The sequence below is a fragment of the Ischnura elegans genome, chromosome 2, assembly GCF_921293095.1.
Source record: "Ischnura elegans chromosome 2, ioIscEleg1.1, whole genome shotgun sequence".
Lineage (NCBI taxonomy): Eukaryota > Metazoa > Arthropoda > Insecta > Odonata > Coenagrionidae > Ischnura > Ischnura elegans.
Window position 1 is genome coordinate 107,755,626 of NC_060247.1, and position 25,090 is coordinate 107,780,715.

The window sequence follows — 25,090 nt, forward strand, 5'->3', positions numbered from 1 at the left end:
TGATGTGATTGTGAGTGAAAAATATGCTCGCCGGAAACCATCGATTTTGGCGCGAAATGCCGCTTCCAATTCACGAGAGATAATCGCCGCATACTTTCGGCTTACTTTATCTGGATTTCCTGGCTCGGATGGGTGCACGGCCGTATTTTGTCCGACTGTCGGGGAAAAGATACGAGATATGGAGAGTTCCGCTTTCGTTTATGTGAAATCTACGCGTTCCGAGCGGAGTTATCTCCGCTTTTCAGTCGTTGCAGTCAAAGCTCGTGGCTCAGCGTCAAAAAACGGGCTGGATTTGAAACAGGAATATACATATATTCATTCGTGGGCGATAATATTGAACGGTGCCCATAATTACCCGACCGGTCGCTCGTGGACGAGTAGTGATTTTTTACTTGCGGTTAAACGCTACGATTTTCGCGTGCCTTTGCAACTGCTGGCCTCACTTCACACAGAGATTAGAATGTCGAGGTTGTTCTCATCATCGTTTTTATTCCTCTCTTTTAAATATTTTATTTCGAAGAACTTATAGTGGCCTCAGATTTCCTCTTTTTCGAAGCCGTTAACGGTAGCTGAAAGAAAAGCGTATATTATATGCGTAAAGTTATAAATATATACCACAAAGTTCGCCTTGATCTATGATTTACTATGTATTTTATTGACTTTCAAGTTCACGTTAATTGCCTCGATAAAAATTCCACCCGACTTAGATATGTACAGATCCTTTGTAATTCTTTTTTGCATTGCATAAAATCAAGGAACTCAAATCTGTTGATTTTTTTTCGTTTCACTGAATAGAGATTTAATTTTTTTAGCTAACGGTATGTTTATAATATAGTTTAAATACTCCTTGTGAAGCAAAAACCCAGTACTGTTCCACAAACTTTCATCAACTGTCGACTAGTTTCGACGACTATAGCGCCATTATCAAGACAATTGGCATTAGTTATAAATAAATACCACAAAGTTCGTCTTGATCTATGATTTACTATGTATTTTATTGACTAGTTGAAATCGAAACTAGTTGTAGAAAAGTATAGAAACTAGTTGACAGCAAATAAAAGTTCGTGGAACAGTACTGGGTTTTTGCTTCACCATGAGTATCTCATCGTTCCACCAAGTCGCGCCAAAATCAGTTAATTTCGTTGGTTGTTGGTTTAAATACAATTATTATAGAGAAAGCACCTGAGTTTTAGTCTTCAAGAATTAATGCGTGTTTAATTATAGTTTTAATTGCAGTCTTGTGCATCGAGATAGTTGAAATTACTTAGGCTTTCACCTTTCGTACCACATTTTCATTCATATATAAGAGTAAAATATTTTACGCTTATAAAGAGTGTACTTAACATTCTCTCGAGGCCTTACTCTACATTTCGGAGGTAAATAACTTGAATCGCCGATCGTGCATCAGAAGTATACTCTAGAGCTTCAATAATGCATAATATACTCCATATTCCTTTGGAAAAATTATGGGATATTGTTTTAAAATTTGAATTAAAAATTGAATTAACGCCTCAGTATTGAAAAAAAAATCCTGATTTCAAATTCGTGCTGTATTTATCTGCAAGATTTAATGCTTTTGATTCGGTTCTCAATCTGGAGACTTAGTTAGTGGATAGTGTGGATAAGAATTATAGGCTAAATCTTTGTAGCCTCTATCATCGCTCTGAGTTGGCTTCTGCGGCCGTTTAAGATTTTTCTGTCCCTTCTCTAGGCATAACTAACAGAAATAGCTGTTTCTCACACCTCCCTGGCCAATTGTCAAAATTTTCTCGCTTTCCTTAATCTAGCCACCCTTATTCACTATTTATACATCTGCCGCAGCTGCATTCTCTCTTTAATTCTTAACTTAATCGTTGTATATATTACATTCCCACGTTCAGCTCAACCGTGTATTGCTGCGCAGTACTACATTTTTGTCCCGCCATTAACTTCATCTTTTACTTGCATGTCCTCGAATATGTAAAATTAAAACCACATATCTTAGTCACATTTTTTGAGCAAGTTTCACAAAGAAATTTCAGTAATTATTGTGCTTTTTTAAGTGACGTTAAATGACAAAACTTATCAGCTGGTAAGCTATGTAAACGCCAAAAGCATCAAATCTACCGTTGTAACTACGCGGAAGTAAAGTAAACTGGCAATCAACCCAACGAATCAAACGACCCCGAATCGTCGATAGACGGTTTTCAAGCCTATGAAATTTTTGCCATCGACACTCGTAAAGACAATATCAGCGGCGTAGGAAGTAGCATTTATATAGGTAGCTATGCCTATTCTTATCAGTGGGGAAAAGTGGAAGAAATAGGCCCTTGTTGTGCAGTTGCGTGTGATGGTAGAATTCAGACAATGTGATGGAGAGGTGGTTTAGGAGGAATCTGCATTACCTCAGGAAGTGGTAAGGGAGACAATTTTAAGCATTTTTTTACTAATAAACATGGGGTCGCTTAATTAAACGAGAGCTTCAAGCGTGTATCAAAAATACGACTGCGCAATCTCATACATTTTGAGATTGTTTCAGACAAATATAAGTAATCACACTTTCGTCCAACCTTAATTATTCAATGTTCTTAAAAATCCAGAGTATTCAGTTAAATGTCGAAAAGGCTGCATAACCAATAAAAACTGATTTCATGGTAAATGAAAAGTGCATTGAAAAATGTTTGCGTTGCCATAATATCTAAGGAGTTGCGACCCCATGGTAATGGGCATAAAATGCTTAAAATTGTCTCCTCTGCTATCTCCTGAAGCACCTATTGACAGTGTCCTCCTATAACACTTCGGAGTGTAGCATCCTATACTCCTTCGTGTTCCATTGGCGGATTCCTCCTGCGTACCCTGTATAAAGTTCTTAAAGCTTGTAAGTACGCGGCCTTCAAATAAATTGGCAAGTAACCCTAGGAATTACTTGGCCCCTAATTGACAATAGAAGCTTATCACGTCTATGAAATTTTTGTCGCCGACAATCATAAAAAACAATGTCAATGGCGTGGAAAGTAACATTTTTAGACGATGATGCCCATTGAAGAAAAGTCGAAGAAATTGACCCATGGTGCACTGTCGCGTGTGGTAGCACAATTCATGAAGGGAAAGCATTATACATGAACTGTCTCGAAATACTTAACAGTGAGTTGTAAATTTTACCAGTGCTGTGTCAGCTGAGGGCCGGAAATTGTATAAAGGTTCCATATGCGTCCATACGTTGTCGTTCTTCGAAATTTAGGCGGTTAGTGACTAATTTTACATAATATGCCTCCCTCAACTGTGGCTACGGGATAGAAAAAATCCCGCATCCTCTTTCCGTGACGACTATAATTATCTCGGCAAAAAAACGATAATTCTCCTTTGATGTCGGGCCAATATGGTGTATCCGTTTTTGTGTAGCTCCCACAGCCGTGTCTTTCTCCCGAGGGATCTCTTTGAACATTATTCCGACCTCCGCTCTGCGGCTTTGTGGTTTGGGACTCGAAGAGCTTTCTTTGTGCAGCGCAAGGCGTTTTAACGCTCATCAATTTCGTCTGGTTTCGGTTTTCGGCGTAAGTGCTACAGTGTCGATTTCGCCAAGGGCCGCGAAAAGTAATTGAAGTGATGGATAACTATCCCTTGTTCAGCGATTTTTTTGTCCATCTCGATTTTTTTGCAATATGTGTTTTCCTTAAAATTCCTTTTTTACCATGGTTGTCATTGATTTCATCTTTATTCTCCTTGAGATTTTTTTAAATCTACAGAAAACTGCTCTTATTCATTGAATTGAGGCTTTATTCCGTAATATTTAATTGTTATCTCGTTTTTTATTACAACTACCTCAAATATACCCCTAATTTTCGGTTAATGTTATTTTATTATGCATATTTTGATTATTTTTGTCTGTAACTTTTACTACAATAATATTTTCATTCAATAAATTTCCTCTTCGGTACGAATATTTACCATGTTAGATCTTCATTCATTGCCAGCTGTGTGTAAAAATGTCAGTGGTTCATATCACAGGTTTGCTTTAGTTTGTAAAATAGAAATTCAAGAACATTATTTTTTATGAAAAAATGCTTTCCTCAAGGTTTTACCTCACCTCCTTTTACTGTTCTACATTCTTGGAACCACTTCCTTTAAATAATTTGTACATCATCATGGTATTTTGGGACTGAAAGTCTTGCCGTTTTAAGACATTTTAATTCAAGAAACTGAAGTTTAAAACTATGGATGTAATTTGTTTTTTTTACACTTTTAAAGTAAGTTTTAGTGGCAGTTACAATGCTGGAATTAATGTCTCTAGGGATATTTACATTATTCCCTTTTTTTGAGGTGGTGACTGAAGTTTTCAGTGATATATTTCATCTGGAATCATGGAATAAATTTAATAATTATTGAAAAATAAATGGCTTCATGGAATTTCTATGACCCCCAAGGAGTCTCATCTACGAATAGTATGATGGTATTGAGGCTTTATTCCCTGAAATATTTAATTAATTTCATGATTTTTTTACTACGACTTACTCAAATATGCCCCAATTTTGGATTAAGTTTATTTGAATGTGCATATATTTAATTATTGTCGTGTAACTTTTGATGATAACATAAAAATTAAAATAATGGAAGTAAGTGCACAAAAATTATTTAGTTGTCCATTAGGGCAGATCGGACAAATCAATTTTTTTCAAATCCATCTCGCCCAATGAAAAAAAGTTGTGGGACCGATCAACAATAAGGCCTGTTCTCTCGAGAGGCCTCTCATAGACCACAGGCTCCTTTCCTGCATTCTTGGATCCAAAAATATTTCATCACTTCACTAAAAGTTGGTAACATCGATTTGTTTAACGCCGACGAGGTGCCTAATAAGGGACAAGTTGTCTCACTACGCATCCTTTTTTACCTTCCACCATCTTCCGATTTGTATTATCAAAGATGAACGCCCTCCTAGCAACACACAGGGGATGAATTTTGCCGTATTCTAGGCGTGGGAGGGGAAGAAGCGAGCGGGGAGGGGAGGGGATCGTCCTGCCGCTCTTGTATCCGCGACACTGCGTGGTTGTTGGAATATTTTCTTCGCAGACTCAAATTAGGAATTTGGTGGCTAAACGGTGGCAGATACATCAAAGTGCACGAATTATTTAGTCTTTAAGGGTAGTAACTTGGCAAAATCTATTGGGAATGACCATAAAATATTATATTTTTTGAATTTTGACCCTCCCCCCCTAAATTGCATTTGAGCGAGGGTCAGGGGTTCACCTAGAGGTCTCAAAATTTTCAGGCCTTATTTTTGATCGGTCCCACAACTTTCAGATGGATTTGAAAAAAATCGATTTTTCTGATCCACCCTATTGTCCATAGCCGTGTACACAATCTGGGTCTTGAAGGACTTGATGTCCCTAGACTATATATATCTGTTTATTTGAAAACATTTTCTTGATCCACCAAGTTGTGGAATCAACTTTGAATTGTTATGAAGCTATTGCTTTGCATAAATATTGTGAGGGTTTTTGATGTCACTATTTACTTTAATGATGTGTTTGTAATTGACTGTAACTCCCTTTTCCTTCTAGGCATCCCCTGTTCCCTCTCTTAGCTCTTCTCTTTGAGCGATGCGAGCAGGCCACACAGTCTGCTGAATGCCCCAACTCAGAAAACTTCAACATGGACATCCAAGCTTTTGTCCAGCACCAGGAGAGAGATAGAAAACCCTTCCTTGTCAATGACCCTGAAGTAGATGGCCTTGTAAGTAAATATGGTCATTGTGGATTCATTATACTTCAAAATTAAAATTATCGAGGAATTTTAATGCATCAGTTTAAGAAATTTCTCTTATGCTTCTCATTTTATGAACCAAAATGGCATTTTTATATTTTTATGAGGAATTATTTTAGTAATCATCATAATTTATTGCTAAATTATTTAAGTGTTGAAGAATTCTTGAATGGGCTACCCATTTGAAAAAAAATTATCATGGAGAGCCATCATGTGTAAAAAATTAAAGATTTACTCTAATGTCACTTCCATTATTGACACTCAAAGTTATTAACCGTGGAGTATAGTGCACAAGATATTGTCATTTGTATTTTTAACAAATTGGTTGAAGGAGTACTGAGAAGTAGAATGACCCTAAACCCAAGAATTGTTTTTGTACTGCTGCCATATCTTAGGGAAAATTGGTCTTTATCTCTCCCAAAAGCTTGTTAAAATTTTCAATTTCTTATTTCATTGTTGAACAGCTCAACAGTCTCAAAGAACAGCACAAAGTAATTACTTGCTATCTTAATGGGAAGGTGCTCCTTACTAGCACTGCTTGATTTTTATATTGTGTGTTGTGTGTCATCTAAATTCATGGATTGTTAAATTCATCTGCTGAGGTGGTCACTTTTCCACTACATTCATTGCAGATAGCCCAGAATTACTCTTGGCTGGACCCTCATAATGCATGTGAATATTGATTGGCTACCTTCTTCCATTATGTGCAAATGGTTTGGATCTTGATATCAGATTTGGGATCAAAATTGGGGTCAAAAATAAAATTTGGACTCAACTCTGACAGATGATCTAATCTGCATCCTACATTGAGTGTGTCAACCATAAGATCTTATAAAAAAACTTGTCAGATTTTTAGCCATTTCTTGTGAGTAATTGTGTTTTATTTCCTTTCTCCTCTAATCCATTTACAGATGATCAAAGCTATCCAGGTGTTGCGAATCCACTTACTGGAATTGGAGAAGGTTCAGGAGCTGTGCAAGGACTTTTGCAATCGTTACATCACCTGCCTCAAGGGGAAGATGCAGAGCGAGAATCTCTTGCGCTCGGACTATGCGTATGAGAACAACAACAATGGGGGCGGTGGTGGTGGTGGGAGCAATGGCACAGCTGGCTCTGGCCAGGGAAGCACGGGCGGAGGGAGTCCCGAGGACTTGCACCACGGCAACGGTTATCACCAAATGCACCTGGCTTCCCAGCATTCCCTTCCTCCCCAAAATCACCAGCAGCATCCATTGGAGGCGCAGCAAGGAATCCAGGTGCAGTATGCCCACATTTTCTTTATTCTCCACTCACTCATAGCAGTGGCGGATCCAGAGAGAGCTTAAGGTTGGAAGGCGATATTTGGTGGAACTTGTTGACAGGAAACATAATGAAGATACACTTTTGAATGTTCCACAAGAGTTTTTAATACCGACCCAGGTTTCGGCAGTACACATATCAAGGTGAATATACAAAAATTTGCGAGCTTATATGTACCTTAGGGAGAGGAGGGTTAAGACAGGGAGGAGGTGGTGATGGTGGGAGGGGAAAAGCTAACGAGGAATAGTTTCCTCAAGGTCAGTGGGTTTACTTCTCCTATAAGCTCGCAAATTTTTGTATATTCACCTTGATAATGACAGTGTGTACTGCTGAAACCTGGGTCGGTATTAAAAACTCTTGTGGAACACACAAAAGTGTATCTTCATTATGTATCCAGAGAGAGGCTAGAGGGCCTTATGGTCCCCTCTTGGGTATCCAATTTACACTAGATAAAATAGTAATTTTGTTCGGACCCCCACTACTGCTGGGCCCCCATGTAGCCCTCCCTTGTCCCTATCCTGGATATGGCGCTGGCTCATAGTGAAAATACTTGAGGTTATACTAAAACCACATGACTTAATTTTGTGTGAAAAAAATGGATTTTCAGGACTTAACTGCGTACATATATATGCTTAAAAATCCCAAATCCCACACACAGCAATTTATTCCTTTTTTTCTGTACTGGTAATTATTTTGGGTGGTCAGAACCATCCCTTAGCTTCTTTTCCACTATCAAAAAATGAGGATCAACCACATTTTCAACCATGTAATACACAGTTCATGATTTTTGACACTCCTTGTGATGGCAAATAGTTTCAAAATTATGGTTAGTTGTCATTAATTGCGTATGGAAAAGAGCCAAGAATTTTTATTGCTTGGTTATATGCACAGATTTCCACCAAGTGATGGAGGAGACCAAGTTCTCCACTTTATCAAGAAATTTAAATTTTTGAATCAATAATTGCCTAGTTCTTCCACTTCATATTGAATATACGTATGGTCCTGGACAAAAAAATGAACCACTCAGAAATGTGGAAAAAGTCAAGTTTTTATTCCTTTAACTCTTATATTAATTTTATTAATTTATTCCTGTGCCACCGAAAACAGCATGATAGGCCCTTCATATCATGGTTTTTAGCTTAGCAATTAAATGTACATGAACATCCATGCCCTGGATAAGGACAACCTACCCAGGTGGGAATCTAGCATGCAACCTATTGTGTGGCAGGCAAGGCCGGAAAACTAAAATAACTACATATTATTTGCAATTGTGAGGCCCTACATTTTCTTCAGTTATGGTCTGCACTTCTTGCTAAAATATCCCATCTAGCGATTTGATCGTTGGATTATTCTTCCTCAAAGGAAAATCCTCTAAAATTGCTGGCACATTAATGGCTTTGCCTGGTTTCGCTATTTAGTGGGCCCTTTTCGCTTCTATAGCGTTGAGGTGTTTATCCCCGTCCCATCCCTTCCTTCCCTAGCCTACCCGAGAGGTGTCATCGGGCTCCTATCCCGGCGGCGCCTCTTTCCTTTTTCCCTCCTCTCCGCCCCGTCCCTGGGTGATTGGGCGTATTAATCTCTGACTTGGTTGCAGGTCCTGGTGTGTTGTATCCTCAAAGGGCTCCCCTTGTGCAAGGCCGTAGCCAGGGGGGGGATCAAGGGGGATTGATACCCCTCCCCGAAATGAAAAAAAATTAAATAGATACTTTATGCTCGCTTGGTGCTCACACCACGATATTATATAGCGGCGCAGGGACATCTAGTAGTCCAATGTGACTTAAGTCAATAATTATCTAAGCGAATTTGTAGGTGCAGTGTGGGTAGTTGTAGAGCAGTGAGTGAAATAATAGTGCTGTGAATTAGTAGAGGTGAGTGACTTATGAACCTCCTGAGGGACCGCAGAATTGACATCGACACCGAGGAGTTAATTCATTTGGTCGCTGCAAAAAAAAGCTAGAAGGCTAAATTCAATTTTGTAATAATATTTTTATATTTTCCTTTAAGGGTTTATAATAAATATGTATATTTTTTGTTTGTCTACTATACCATAAACCCCCCCCCAAAAATATTTTCTGGCTACGGCCTTGCCCTTGAGCTCTCATTCTCTTTGCTAAAATATCCCAGTGGTAGAGTGAGCACTAAGAGGCTGAATACACCCTGTGATTGGGTTGATGTGATTTCCTAAATCTGTGTGCTTTCACCCTAGGCAGCCACTGGAGCCCCTGGGCAGGCTGGCATGCTAGGCCAACAGCCTGCTCACACCCATCATCACCCTCATCTTGGTGCTCAGCCAGGGGTGGTCGGGGTGGCTGCTGGTCCCACGGCCGCAGCAGGCTACCAGATGGTCCAGACTCCCCAGGGCCTGGTGGCGCAACCAGTCGTTGTTCCTGTCCATTTACCTGGTAGTGGAGGATCGGAGCTCTCGTCGGGAGCCCCCTCTGCTCCCCCATCCCCTGGATTGGTCCACGGAAGCACACCCCTCTCTCAGATTGGTGCAAATCCTTGCCCTCCTCCCAGCGAAAACTCATTACTCCAAGGTGAGATATCGCCATGCTATGGTGATCAATTGTTAGCCACAATTTTAGGTTTCAGGCTGTTTTTTGTGGAATTGCTGGACTGGGAAATAAATCTCCCTTCATACTGTACACATTTAAAGTTTTTATTGACTGAGGTTTTTACACAAGGTATCATCATTAAGGTTACAAAAAAAAACAGTAGTTCTTTTTCATGAATTCATGATGAGTTATACACAGGTTAAACTCTACACATAATTAATTCAAACTGAACAGTGTTTTGACAACTCAGTGTAACTTCCTAGGAACATATCTTTGCAAGCTTAGAAAATGGTCCTGAGTTGCTGAAAGGAGGGCTGATTTTTTTATTAAATAGATGTGGAGTTTTTCTAATGCTTGATTTATCATGTCAAATCCGTCTACAAAGTGACACTAGAAATTGTCTCCTACCTTTCCTTAAATACTAAGGAATAGAGAGGGAAGGAAAGGGAAATAACAGAAGTCTGTGATAAAATGAGGTATGAGATGACCAAAATTGCTTTTGGTGAGACTGGTTAAGAGGATTCATAATACACTACATCTATGACCCCCCTTTTGTTACCTATTTCTCATCTCATCAAAAGTGAAATTAGTCATCACTCCAATCAAAATCTCACTGAATTTCTACCCTCTCCTTTCTCTCCCTCTATATCTTAGTATTACAGAATGATAAAACTACCAATTTGGATGAAAACACTGTCAGCAAAAAAGTAAAAAGTGAGTAATGTACAGAGTGGAATTTTATTTCAAGTTTTTCGGGCTATGGGATCAATTTAATCAGTTGACATTTGACCAGAGGTCAACTTTCTTTGTGTGTCTGATAACTGTAAGTTTTAATTGGGAAAGCTATAAATACTCGTGCAACTGTAATTAAATGCATATTTTTAATTGATGAACTACTTTTTTAACTATATTGGTCTACAAAGGCAACTTACTTTTGCCTACCATGCAGTCAAGTGTTGAAATAATGTATTGCTAAGTGTTTGAGTGGGATGCTTGAAGTTGTTTTGGGGTTCACGTATGGCTAATGGGCTTAAAGATCATCACTCAGCATCATAGGGTTGGTGTGGTGCTTAGTATTATCTTCCCGCAGTAGGGGTCCAGGCTCAAATCTAGATAGTCGTGGACAAGGTTATTCAATAAGCCCCATATCTGCTTTGGTATTGTTTGGGGAGGACTTGAAGTCTAGCAATCCCATCTGTCATTTGGCGTGCTTAGCATAGTCCTATAATCCTATCTCAGGTGTTCTAATTGAGGGCATAATTTTAATGAGTGCTTTGATCACATTTGGTACCTGGAGCAATGAGTGTTTTACGAATTTGGAGAAAAAGTTTTCTTTACGTCAATGAAGCTTTAACTGATATTTTCAAAGGCTATTTATTTTACTCAGATGCTTTCCATTTTAATTGGCTGAAAACGATGTACGTTTTAATTTTTAAAATATACATACATATTTCACTTTACTTTTCAGAGTGAATTCCATCATAGTTGAAGTCAATTAATTTAATCATGAAAATATCATTTAAACATTTCCAATTAATAAATACACATTTTCAAGGGTAGTTGAATTTAGAAAATTTTCTGATCTTATTCGTTAGGAAGTAGTGTACCTCTTCCACCATCAATTTCTCCAAAGGAATGTTTCGTTTCACCCTGCACAGTTTAACTTTATGTAATTGATATTGCCCTTATAAATCTCTGCCAAGTAGTGGCAAAATATCATACACCATTACATGAGTTATCCAGTAGAAAGGATTTCTAAGAAAATTACCATACTTATATTGAGATGATTAGGTTCATTTAGGCCTTTGTCTCATTGGTATATGAATTGTACTGCACTTGATTCATGTGCAGTGCTGGAAAATTGAGTGTTTTCCTAAACTTTCCAATTAGAAGAAGCATTTTTCCCATTCTATGTATTAAAATCCAGCTGACTAAATGATTGCAGAAGCTCTGATTTATAGTAATAAAAAAGTGTTAAAATGCTCAGCTATACCAGCCAGAGAGTATTCACTCTATTATTCATGTGGTTGTGATATTCCGCAGGTTCTTTGTCCCCTGCTCCCACCACTCCCGGAGGTTCTGCTGATGACGAAGAAGACTTTTTAGGCAAAAAGAAGCAGAAGCGAGGCGTACTGCCAAAGCACGCTACTAGCGTGATGCGCTCCTGGCTCTTCCAACATTTGGTGGTAATATTATGTTGTTGTTAACATTTTTAAGTACAATATTTCAATTTTTGAGTTTATTTAACGCAATGCTTCTTTAAAATCTCTATGGGTGTTGCACAATACATATATAGCCATTCACCTGATTTCAAATAGGCAAATGGGTTACTGAAATGAACATAATGCTCTAGGAGACAGAAACTAGTAGATTCATGTTTTCTCTCATGACTGAGTAACTAAATTCAGCAGATTTTAATTTTTGCCAAAAATGTCTCACCTACCTACTGAATTCATCAATTGACATGGATATCACATTGCCATTTTGACTTGTCTTGCTTGACTAAGTCTAATTTTGATTTAGACATCACTTCTGTGTTTGTTAATTTGTCAATGCAAAGTGTGAACAAAAGCATAAGATAATACCAGTGGAGTAAGGCAGCAAAAACAATGGAATGCTTTAACACTAAATGATTTTGGACCGATAAAACTCTCAATTCTGGGTCCGAATTTTTTTTATCTAATCTAAAATAACAATGTTGTTTTATTTTTTAGTATTTTCATCTTTATAATGCAGCAATCAACTTGAGATCATAAATATTTATTAATCAATTTGAAAATTTGATGGTATGTTGTCTGTTATTTGATGGAGATGACAAATGTACTAATTTTCGTTTTGAGCAACCATGCTGTTATTCTTTTAAGGGTTACCCAAAGGAATGTAACCAATTACCCAAGTTGAACATCTAATTCAAACTGAAAGAAGTGCCATTGCCTCTCCCAAATTAAATGAATAAATGGGTTTATGGAGTAGCTATGATTAATTTCAAAATTTGAAATTTATTTTTTTATTTTTCTTTCGTAGCACCCATATCCTACTGAAGATGAGAAACGACAGATTGCTGCTCAAACTAACCTCACTCTCTTGCAAGTAAGTACTGAAATATATCCTTAGTATGTATTCCTAATTAAGCTGCCTTTGTCTTGTGAAAGTTAATGATTCTAGTATACCGTACCAAAGCCATTTAGTGAATAGTGAATAATCACATTTTGAAATCCATGAATGTTGTGGCTGATCAATGAATTTCAAATTAGTAAAGGTGATTTTCTTTCTGGGCATTTAGGTAAACAACTGGTTTATTAATGCTCGCCGTCGCATCCTCCAGCCAATGCTAGATGCTTCAAACCCTGAAGCAGCAGCTGCAGCTCATAAAGCGAAGAAAGCCAAGAGTATTGGAGGTACAGTTGGAGCTGTGGGAACTGGACTTGGAGGTAAGAGCAAATGAGCCCTTATGAATTAGCAGTGTTGATTTGTTAATACAGCACACTCCTGATTATCTGGGCTAATGATGGGGAGAGATGGCACGAATGATTGGAAAACACGGATAACCCAAAATTTCACATAAGGCCTGGTTTCAAAAATCACACATCTGTGGCAGTTTGATCACAGATACAGAAAAGTGGTTTGCACAATTGCTTCAAAACTAATGCTCGACGTCAGAAACTACACTGTCAGGCACCACACCACGTAATCGCGTCTTAAGGCCTGTTTACACGATACATTAAATCGTACAAGTTAATGCACGTTTGCATGAATGATTTTTGTGGACTGGAACAGAACATGTGCGAATGCATGAACCAAATTAGAACAGGTTCTATATTCTGTGCATGCATTTGCACAAGTTGGGTGGTTACACGGTGCATTTTGGCATTCATTCTCGGGTTCATACATTTAGACATTAACCCCGTACATGTTAATGTACCGTGTAAACAGGCCTTTTACACTAGTTGCCCGGATTGCAACTGGTGCGGGAAGTGTATCCGTGATCACGGAGTGTAGTCCCACACTGCGAGGCTTGGAAAACAGGAACACAGTGCTCCTGTGAATGCAGCTAGTGCGCTTCGGATTTTCAAAGGGGATTCAAATGGAAATAATAAATCTGTTGCATTCTATCATTAATGCAGTGATTTTGGTGATTTTATTTTTTTTACAAAGATTGCGGAAAATATTGAGCGAGAGTGAAAATCATGAACAGATAATCCGATACACTGGAGCCGAATAATCGGGAGTCAGTTGTAGTTGTTTTTAAGTTTCCTGAAAATGATATCCTTGTTTTCATATCTCTGAGCATGATTATTACAATTTCATTTCTCTTTTTTTTGCCCCCATTTGATTGAAAAAATATTTGCCTTGAGATAGTTTGTGGTGGAAGGAAGAGTAGGATTGGAAAAGGATAAAAGGAGAGTCCTTGGAGTACTCTGGTTACATCTACATTATACATATTTACATAGTAACCCTCAAGGTACCTCAAAAGGTGTGTGGTGGGAAATGCTAGGAAATCAGCCTGTTAACCTGTACAAGAATACTAAAAGAATTCAAGTACCCATTATGAGAGACTTGATTGTCTGAGTTAAACCTTGCATTTGTTAAAGCCCTACTTTGTTCAGGAAAAAAGAAATTCCTATGCAACCACCCTTTCAGTTGAATCTCTCTTATTTTAACATTTCTATAGCACCTGGAAATATTGTATAGCTCTAAGATGGTGGTCTTCTTGTCAGTCTGAGAGGCATCTGTTGCATAGCATCCGATTCTTAAGTTTTTCCCAACCTATCTCATGTAAAAACTGTGTAAGATTCTCTTTTCCCTTGTGGTAGTTTTTGACAAATCTCACAGATTTCCTTACTGTTTCATTAGTTTGCAGATTTTGGGAATGGAAATAATGTATTCATAATTCAATTAAGGGTTAAATGATGATGATAATATTTTATTGGTCAATAGAATTCAGAAGATGCGGAGACCTTTGTCGAAAAAAAAATCAACTGTGCATAAATATACAAGAAAAAATACAAACAAGCACAGTTTTTAGGCAGCATATTAGAATACAATATCACATGTCTTATGCGTAAAAAATACACCTACAGAATTAAAGGAATTTTGCCCAAAGAATAGATTGCATGAAAGGCTAGCCATGAATGAATGCTCTTGAATTTAGATTAGATAGTCATTCTAGCTCGAATGACTAGGAAATGGCAAATTAGGCCGCTTCCAGACAACTTTTCGCCGGCTGCTGTCCATGGCATGGTGCTGTGCTTTGAAATAACCATAGGTCTCTACGGATGCCTTCAAACAAGTCAGTTGAACCATGGATGGCTGCCGTGGTCTCCATGGTTCACATCTCGATCCGGTCTGGCACTGCACTGTCTACGGTGTGAAGTACACACAATGCTATCTTTTAAGCTGCTTTCAGACAAGGTGACTTTTTGCCTTGTGGTAGTTTCTGAAAAATCTCACAGATTTCCTTACTGTTTCATTAGTTTGCAGATTTTGGGAATGGAAATAATGTATTCATAATTCAATTAAGAGGCCACTTTCAGATGAGACAGCTCTTTACATTTCACGGCGCCTTGCAGTGAATGGCAATTGGCAAAAACTCGTCTCGTCTGAAAGTGGCCTCAATGAACCTCTTTAACATATTTAAAAAAATTAAATTTAGAGAAAAGCCATATTCTCAAAATATCCATTTCCAATGTTTAGTAGTCAAGTCAATCTTAATATGCTATGCTTAATGTAATGTGTCCAAACAGCAACCATCTCACTCAGTTTTTTTTTACAAATTAGGTGGAGCTAGCGGGAAGCAGGCAGCTCAAAGGTTCTGGCCAGAGAACATAGCAAATCTGCAGCCACAGCTGGGGTCAGGTGGCCTCATAGGGGGTGCTGGTGGTGGGCCAGGTGGACTGCTGAGGGGAGGAGCCATGGGTGAGGGCCCCAATGGGAAAAGGCGTACGGGTCTGTCCGCAATTCCAATGCACTCTGTATTGGTCAAAATTGGACTAACATTACTTTCACGGGAGGTTGAGAGAAAAATCAATATTCCTCTTCTTTCATGGGAAATATCTCTTGAAACAATAACCCTCAAGTTTAGCTGGTGGTAGTTTGCAGCACCTCAGTATGACTGCTCAAGATTCTATATTTCCAATAACATCTGAACCAATGCTAACCTAGGGGATGAATAGATCTCATTATGAGATCCTCATTGCATTAATCCTTCCCACAATCCAGCGTCTTCTGAGGATTCAGGGTAAAAGAGTTCATGACTTGAAAGAAATATACAGCCATGTATTTGCTGAAATTTAGTTCTAACCCTCTCGTATTGCAAGAATGATGAGGCAGAGCTGAGATTTTCAATTTTCAGTGGAAGCTCGATCTATCATTTTTCAAATGAGTGGATGAAAAAACTAACCAATGCAGGAAAATGGTTAATCGATTGATGCGGAAAGGTTTGACTAGGTTGCCTATGTGACAGGGAAGTCAGGATTTGATTGCCTATGTAGTAAGGAATGGAGGATTTTGGCCAGTATGTAATTGTAGTATTCTTTAAAGCTTTCATACAGGATTTACCTGTTTATTGAATTATTTGAATTTTATGGAAACGCTTTGGGCATATTGTTGATCCGACTAACACCTCTTTCAATTATCCTAATGGAACATGTCACCTCGTTAAAAATGTTTTCATGCTGTCCCGGTGTTTTACACTGTTACGATGGACTTCTGTCTGATGTAAAAATTCATATCTATCTAACTTCATTTCAAGTACACACATTTACGAGATCAAGGTGTGTGTTGTGCCAAAAACAACTGTTTTTGCTGCCACAGTGATTGGTTGTGAAATGGATCACACATGGGCCACAAACAGTCTACCATCTGAAATGTTCCTTTCTGATAGGTATTACATTTTTAATATAATTGAGGTAATCGAGTAAAGTGTGAAAAATGTTGCGTTAATCAGCAGTGGCATGCCCACATAATTCTCGAATTCTTATTTTCATCAGGTATCTCTCTCTTCCCCCTCCCCTATTGTCATGCGTTAGCAGAAACCCGGGTCGTTTTGCAATATTCATGCGCTTCTCCCGTGGATTGATTTCTTCTTCAATTATTTTCAGCTCAATTTTTTAAGTTCTCATTTGCTCCTTCAGAAGGGCCATGGTCCTAAGAGGAATTAAATAAAACTGTTAAAAATGAAACCTGAATTTATTAAACCCACACTGAAAACACTCGCTGGTTTGAAGTCTACCCACAGTGGAAAGTAGGGAACCACTCGCATGAAGTGAGGTTGGGAACTGAAACTATCGTGTACGGCGTATGCAGAACCGACTGTAAGGGGTGAAGTATGACCATATGACTGTGCCATGAAATTTTTTGTCGTAAAGAGAAGGAAAATTACCTATTCATTTCTAAGAAGCGTAGCACCAGATAAGCAGATGAATTGGAATGGCTTGTAGGGAGTAACAAAATATCCTGAGAAGATATCCCTTAGTCAGTGACTCTGACAAGTGAGATTTATATAATAAGTTTAGATTGTATCCTGATACCCTTTTTACGGAAAAATATGCCTCATCAACTGCTGAGAAGCTCCACCGTAAGTGTCTCGAATTTTGCCAGAATGCTAAGCCTCCATCCTATTTGCCAACTATTTCCTTGCTAAAAAGGTTAAATAATGTCAGAAATGTGTCGTGTTTGGTCTCATTCTTTTTAGAATCATGTGCACATTACTAATATCTCAATCCAATAAAAGCATTATTCCAGTTTCTGAAAGTCATTGTTTGACACCTATTCAGCCAATAGGTAACTCATGCAGCAGTTGACCTCCAGAAACAGGGAACTTTTGACACAGGTTGGCTGAAAAAGGTCTGTGGGCGAGAAAGGGGGAGGGGTGAAACAATTCTATTATTCTTGCATGACTTGATACTTTCTTTCGAAGTTAATTATTTATGGTCTTTGTAACATAAAACCTGCACTCACCATGATCTGGGGTGCCTGGGGAGGAATGCGTCAGAGGGAGATGGGAGTTATGTCAAATGATGGATGCTGGAAAATACATCACCGGGACCATGATCTTCATAAAATCATTGCAGGAAAACGATACTTTGGGGAATGATAGAGGTTGGGGGGATAACAAAGTTGGGGGGACAATTATACTTTCTTGATGGGTGCTGGATGTCACTTTGACTAAGTCAGAGCTAATGCAATCAATAACTTTGCTTTTGATCTTTGCTCGAAGGAAATAAAACTTTTTGCACCATCCACTGCGTTTTAATGATGAAAATTATATACAACACTTTTGATGTATGCCATCATCATAAAATCAAATATAAATTATAAATTCTGGTGCAGCTATGTTGTCATTATATAGTTCGCTTCGGTGTTGGTGGGATAATATCCTTGCCTGTCAAACCCTGGGTTGAGGGTTTGAATCCTGTCCGAGTAGGTTTTCCCCATTCAAGGCATGGATTTTTGTGGTCATACGTTATTATGTGTTGTAACCCCCTCTATTTAAATGCCTAATTTTCCTGTTTTTGGGGTGATTAAGGTAAAATAAAAAATTAATATACCTAGCAGCCATACACTCCCAAAGGAGGATGGGGGATGAAAAAAGGAGGGGTGCGCAGTGATAGGAAAGCAAGGATGGGAAGAAATGAAGTTCACAACCCCAAGCTGTTTTATTTTCGGCAAAAAGTTTTATTCGCTTCACTACGTATAACATCGTTTTAGGCTTAATTTTGTGGAATAATGCTATATCCAAGATTAAAACACAAATGGTAATTTCCACGCTATTTAATTTAACACTTAACAACATTTAATCCTTGAAAATGACACTAAGTGTCGAAACCATGGTTGGTCGTTAAGTGTAAAATTAAAAAGTGTGGAAATTACCATTTGAGTTTTAATCATGGATAATTCATTACACTCTTCATTATATTGCTCTACTATATTGTAACAATTTTTATTTTCTCTTGTTTGCACTTATAAATATTTTTATTACACGTTACTTTATAAAAACTTTAAACACTTTATAAACAAACTCGTGAGCGAAGAGACAAACGTACGCCATAACTATTACAATCCAACTCCTCTACACCCATCCCGCGCCGTCAACAACAATCGCCCCACTCCACCTCTGCTGCATATTATTGTTTGCGCCATTGTCCTCCTTCTATCCATCGTCACACCAAAATCCAACTCAAAACAACCCAAAGCAACTCAAAAATAAGTGTTACAATATGTTGCTGAACACTTGTGAACGTGCTCTTTAATTGTGTGCGTTATTCACCAATTAATCCTGCATGCATATGTATTCACACCTTTTGTTGCTCTTTTTTCAATTCAGGCTTAAGCAGTGGTGGTGAGGACGAGAGCGAAGAAGACGAGGAGGAGGAGGGGGACGCCGGGGGTGAGGAGGGTGACGAGGAGGGGGGAGAGAGCAGCCAGGACGGAGAGGGACCCAAGGTGGAGTGCTGCAGCAACAGTGGGGCGAGCGGAGGCGACTCGCCGCCCCAATGACAGGAATCGTTGGCGCTGGTCGCACCTCGCCTCTCCATCCCCACGGGACACCCCCTGCCTCTCCTCGGCCTGCCCCATCCGTCGACCCTCGGCCACACCATGTACCCCCACTGCTTCCAGTGAGCCTGAGTAATCGAAGTTGAGGAAGGGGGAAAACTTAAGGGTGCTGAATTCGTGTGGATACATCAGTGCCACATCGTTTGAATCTTCCTAGTGTTGGACACAGTGGAACACATATGGGCAATCCTTTCAGAGTAAGAGTCCTCCTCCAAATTCCCATTCTTTTTCTCGTTCTCAAAAAATATCTCTCTTTCTCTCTCTCTCTTATCTCTCTATGTTCTAATGTGAGTGGTGCGCGAGAATTTGGATCTGACGGTGACAATTATTCCGCCATCTTCCAGTGATTCAGGTGGATATTGTGGTGTGGCGTGTAAAAGGAGGTGACTCAAAAATTGCCTTTGGCTGGCTAGTCCTTTGATTATTCTAAATATGGGAATCCGTCGATCTTGAAGCCCATTGCAAGTGGCATCTCCTGTCATTTTTGTGTGCTAGATATGGGTTGCAATCCAAGATCTTTGGGTGGTAGTTCCATGATCATGGTCGATCGTCCATGATCAAAATAAAGGGGTGATTTGATTTGAGTCTCGAAAAAAAGCCCTTTTGAAGTCTTTCTGGATAATGTAATCGTGTGGAAGCGAAAGAGTCAGATTTTTTAAGCATACTTTTAGCTCTAGGTAATGTATGTGCTTGGGAGCTCCTAGATTAATGATGTCATCCAGAACTATATGAAGAAACTTTTTTGGGATTATTACCTTTGGCGGAGCAAATGGAAGTTTGAAAATTTCAAGTACAGGACTATCTGAAGAGTAATTCGTGTCAAAATTCAACACTAATGGAGGAGCGGATGTGATCGCATCTTGCTCTTGTTCATAATATACGTGAGAGTCATGAATGGTGACATATTTGTCTATTTGTTTGTTTTGAGAGTATTTATTGTTGGCTGTCCCAGAGGCAATTGCAGATATTTTTTTTATACATGTCTCTTCATCCCCGTCCTCTGTTCACGTCAGTTAACGTGAGCAAATGGGGTGAACTGCACCCCTCATACCTCACTCATGTATACGTATGAAACAAGTTCAGACCTCATAATGCCATTTACTCAACAATGATTGTGAAAGTCAGCATGTAAATCATAATAATTTTGAGGGAATTATTTGCCCTCTATTTATATAGTTGGATAAAGTTCCTCATTTTTTGAATGATAAGAAGGGAGCCTACAGCTGCATTCCCACGTTCAATGTGCTTGAACTTGTAAGTGATGTTCGCCCTAGTTATGTGGGCAGTAGCTATTTGGGAAAATGTTCGGAAGTATGTATTTAATGGGCTTCGCATTTGTGAGAAACTTACAAGATCTTTGATTTTAGGAATTCCTTCTAAATGTTCTATCCAATAATGTTAAAGCAGTGTTTGAGTTGGTAGGCATTTATTGTCTATTAAATGCTCTATTGTATGCCAGGAATTATTATCGACTGAATACAGTTGGTTCCATTCCTTCAGAAAACTTACAAAAAATTGTGCCAATTAGTCTTGTATACGATATTTCAAATGGTCTGATGATTACTTAATTTTTTCAATTACAAATTGGTAAGAAGAAAAAATTGCGAAAGTTGGAGGAAAGTGTTTACTTCAATTTCGAGGCATGTAGGTTTGACCCATATGGTTGGAATAATAACGCAAGAATTTTTATTGCTGATAATAGCGTACATGAGAGTGCTATAAGTCCATGATAAAGTTTGTGTTTCACAGTAGGACCTTTTAAGTGAATCAATTAGGTCAGATTTCTGTGTACAGCCATTATTGTAAAACTGTGTGTATGAGTGTGTCAATGAATCATTCTGCTGTATTTTCATGTATTTGTTATGTTCAAAGAGGTTGTTTATTTTCTTTTGTGATTTACGCTGTTCTTTGGTTTGATTATCAAGAAACAGAATACATATGTCCATTCAGGGAATAAATTATGTATGTACTTGGTGCTTTTTTGCAGTGCTTTAATTGCATTATCAGTGGGAAATTATTGGTGAGTCACAATCTTCTTGGAGTAAACTTGAGATAGTTACACGTGATCTCATTCTGGTCTCAAGATTTCCATCCCTCTATAAGCAGTTTTTTATGGTTAATTTGTTACGAGGCCAATATTCTTTATCTTTTATGGTGCATATAAGTTTTTGATTATTTTTTCTCAACCATTTGTTAGCAGCTGATCAAGAAAAGTTGAAGAGTGCATGCAGTCTCTATTTAACTAAAGTTCCTTTTCTGTGTTGGGACTTCTTTTGTAATATTAAATCAGATGTGCCTACTGTCATATATGAATATATGCCTGCATTATTTCATTTAATTGCCTAAATTATCTAGTATGCCTTCAACAGTTTGTGCAGTTAGTATTGTAATAGTCTGTTTTTGAAGTTACTATTGAAAGGAATGAACATATTTTGATAGGAGTGTAATCAACATTATTTTGAAAATATTTCTCAATTGTCAATGAAGTGTAAAAATGTCTACATTTCTGTACAGAATTGCACTTCAATAATCTACAGTTATTGTGTATGAATACCTTTGAAAGATAGGATATATTTCTAATTTTTCCCTAAAAAATGTTTAGTTGTTTTTCATATAATGTCCAGCCTTCTTATTCTAAGAAAGATTTATGAAACCTGCCACTACATAAATGTGCCATAGACTTATTGATTGTAAATCAACATTTTTTTTCCTTGCGTTGTCTATGGGTTTTTTTTCGATGTTTCTCAGGTTATGAGACCCAATTAGAAAATGGTTAAATGTAAATGGAGCAATACTAATTGAATATTTTTGCCTATGTGCCTAGATTTATTCCTTAATGGATAAAGTATACTTGCCTACTATTACAGGTTTTAATTTGGCCTTTGATAATGGTATACGATCACTTGGTGATATCCAATCAACTTGTGAGTTTTGTTACGAATGTAATTTGTTTGTGTTCTCACACGTTGTCTTTATACCTGCAATCTAACGGTTTCTTTGGAACGGGAGCAGATTTCCTATAATTCAAGTTTTCTTCGTCTTCATTTGCTAAAGAAATTTGAGGATCTCCCACGTGAAGATGGTTTTCATCTAATGTATACGTAAAATTACTTCATGCTGAGCCTTCCAGTGAATATGATAATGTATGTTAAAATGTTTTGCCCAAATCAATTCTCCTGTCATGCAAAGAATTTCTCTATGGATGTGCTTGTCAAATGTTGCTCATGGTGTTTGGTGATACGAAAGCAACGTGAGTCAATGATGACTCTTGACTTACCCATGTCCAAAGCCAAGGATTCTATGATGGCTGATTAGTTTTGACTGTTAGAAAAAGTTTTGGAATGGCCGCAAGAAGGACTGCCGTGTTTTATGGTTTGCATTCGTCAACCTCTTTGTACAAAATAGGGAGGTTAGAAAAAAAATGCTCATTTTCAAATGATACATATTTACCTCTACATTTATACTCATGTTAATTAGGTTATTAGTTTTTTGTTGCATTTTGTGGGTGAAAGTGAGATTTCAACATTCAGCAGGTGAAACTCTTTTTAGCTGTTGTGTTGGAATCATCTGAGTGAGGAAATGAGTCCTTTTTTGAAGCATTCACTATGCTTTCATCAGTATACGTATTTAAGTGGCTTATGCATTGGTATTCCTTGCATCAGCCCACTCTAAACTGTAAAATGATATATCTTATGAAGAATGTGAGTTCTCATGCATACCTGTCTGTGATAAGTGTATGGAGTATTTTGAGTTGTTGTGAATGAGTAAATTGATTCTTTTGCAATAACTGAATTGATTCTTCTGAAGCTTTGTAGATAACAATAAAAGTCTTTGGTATTTTTTATGTCCTACAAAACGTTTCCTTTTTTCTCATGAGGAATCTCTTTGAAAAAATTTCACGAAAAAGACTGGTGGAAGGTGTGATGTACTCTATATTTCTCAATTGTTTTCTTGTGCATCAGTATTTCCATTGTACTTTGATTGAAGTGATAAGTTTATTACATTATGAATTAATAGGTAATAAAAGTCTTCTTGTACCCATTTGCCTCTGTAGGAGTTGGTGACAGAGGGTTATGCTAGGTGCAGCTGTCTCTTGCATATTTCCTTCCAGTACCATTTTTGCAGTGTTCTCAAATGCCAATACTGTACTGATAAATATGTAAATTTATCAAATTTTTATTTAAATATACTATAATTAAAAATGGTTTCTAGATGAATGCCGTAATGCAAGTGCATGTGCAGAAGTCTCCTTTCTTCTCCTGTGTTGTGGTTCCTGATTCTCAGAACGGAGGCCAATGAAATCAGTTGAAATACGTTACCTCATACATTAGAGAAAATTATTCATTTTTCAAATTGTGCTGTGTTATGCAGTGCAGTTTATTCTTGGAAGATTACTGTATAGCCTGAGTCTAGCATCATTAATTTAACACCTTTGCACACTAGCCTTATGAAGGAAAATGCTTTCAAAGCATTCATTTAGAAGAATGGACCTTTATATCTTCTGTCTTAGTCTTTGTCTTTGATTGCAGTCTACTCAATTATTTTTTTGATGCACTGGTCTCTAGGTGGCTTGTCATCCACTTGGAGACCAAATTCACAAGGACAACGATCAGCCACTCTTACATTACACCATTGGTGACTTAGCCACTAGTTTGGACTTTTTTACCCTTTGATAGCTTCTCAATAAGCAAAGTCTGCTCCAAACATAATATTAGCAGTGTTATTTGCTCATGGAATCTTGATGTTTCTTTCAAGACTTATCAACTCGCTAAAACTTGAGAAATTCTTACTTTTTTAGACCTTCTTGTGACTACAAGAACAGGGAAGGTATTCTCTAAAATATACCCCTTTGGAGGGTGTTTCACGCTGGGAAACTTTTTGCTCATCTGATTTGCAGCCCTGAATTTGTGCACTCAGATCTGAAATTATGATTCATTTAAAGAATGCATTAGATGGAAATGGAAAAAAATATTCCTCATTTACCTTATCTCTTGTACATTCCCAGATAGCACAAAGTAAGAGAGTAATCTGTTTCTTATGGTTATCATACGGAAAAAATTGATAAGATGCTTATCGTAAGCTAGGGGGCTTATATAAGGCAAGGGTAAGATTTTAGGGAAGAATAGGTAAGGAATGCCGTCAAATATCCTCAGGCAATGTAAGTCGCTTCTGTTGGAGTGCCAAAGGCAGTTGAACAGTGTACTACACATGATACGCGGCTCATCCCGACATGAATTATAGTGTACCGGTGAAATTCAGAGAGTCTTTATAAGAGCTTAACAACTGATAACAGATTTTCCCTTAAATAGAAAAAAATTAACAACTGCAAGCAACCGGCTGGTGAAGATATAAAGCATTATGCAAGTGCGTCCTCGGCGTAATGGTAATAACTCGGCAAGACAGAAGTTGACTATTAACCAGGTCAGTGGCGGCTGGTGGTAATTTATCTAGGGTGTCCATTAGAGCAGATGTATAGGATGATTTAATTATATTATGTTAATCCTAATCCATGAGCATCATATTTCATCGTAATAGAATACATAGCAAGCAAAACATATCACTGGTACATTCTACCCTTAAAATTGCATGAACAGAAATAATATTAGCATGCATGAAAATAATTATTCTCAACACACCTTTACAAGTGACGGTAGTTGAAATTCATTCTTTTTTCCTTACACCCTATGAGGAAGTAGTGTAGAAAACGGCCATACAGATAGCTCTGTAGTTGGACTAGGATCCTGGGCGCAGGTAATGTAGGTGGCGGCTACACCACTACACTACCTGCTAGTCAGTCACCAAAAATATGCGCGTGTGCACTCGCATTGTTTTGAGTCTGCTCCCATCACCCATTTGAACAGCACATACCCCCCCCGCTTACCTCGTCCCGCCAGAGCACCATCAAGCGATCACACAGACCGAAAATGTACCCGGCATGATGC

The 25,090-nt window shown here is 38.1% G+C and overlaps 1 protein-coding gene across 2 annotated transcripts in view; it reads left to right on the forward strand.

Annotated features, from left to right (window-relative positions):
* The window catches only part of LOC124154317 (homeobox protein PKNOX2-like), a 559,395-nt gene extending 536,012 nt beyond the window's left edge, over positions 1 to 23,383 (forward strand). For both annotated transcript variants that reach the window (XM_046527977.1, XM_046527978.1), the window contains exons 5-12: positions 5,538 to 5,709; positions 6,651 to 6,995; positions 9,245 to 9,575; positions 11,637 to 11,779; positions 12,618 to 12,683; positions 12,877 to 13,024; positions 15,372 to 15,509; positions 18,919 to 23,383. In XM_046527977.1, coding sequence (XP_046383933.1) covers positions 5,538 to 5,709; positions 6,651 to 6,995; positions 9,245 to 9,575; positions 11,637 to 11,779; positions 12,618 to 12,683; positions 12,877 to 13,024; positions 15,372 to 15,509; positions 18,919 to 19,091 — 1,516 coding nt within the window. In that variant the 3' untranslated portion in view covers positions 19,092 to 23,383. The remainder of the gene's footprint in view (positions 1 to 5,537; positions 5,710 to 6,650; positions 6,996 to 9,244; positions 9,576 to 11,636; positions 11,780 to 12,617; positions 12,684 to 12,876; positions 13,025 to 15,371; positions 15,510 to 18,918) is intronic.
* Positions 23,384 to 25,090: the final 1,707 nt, after the last annotated feature.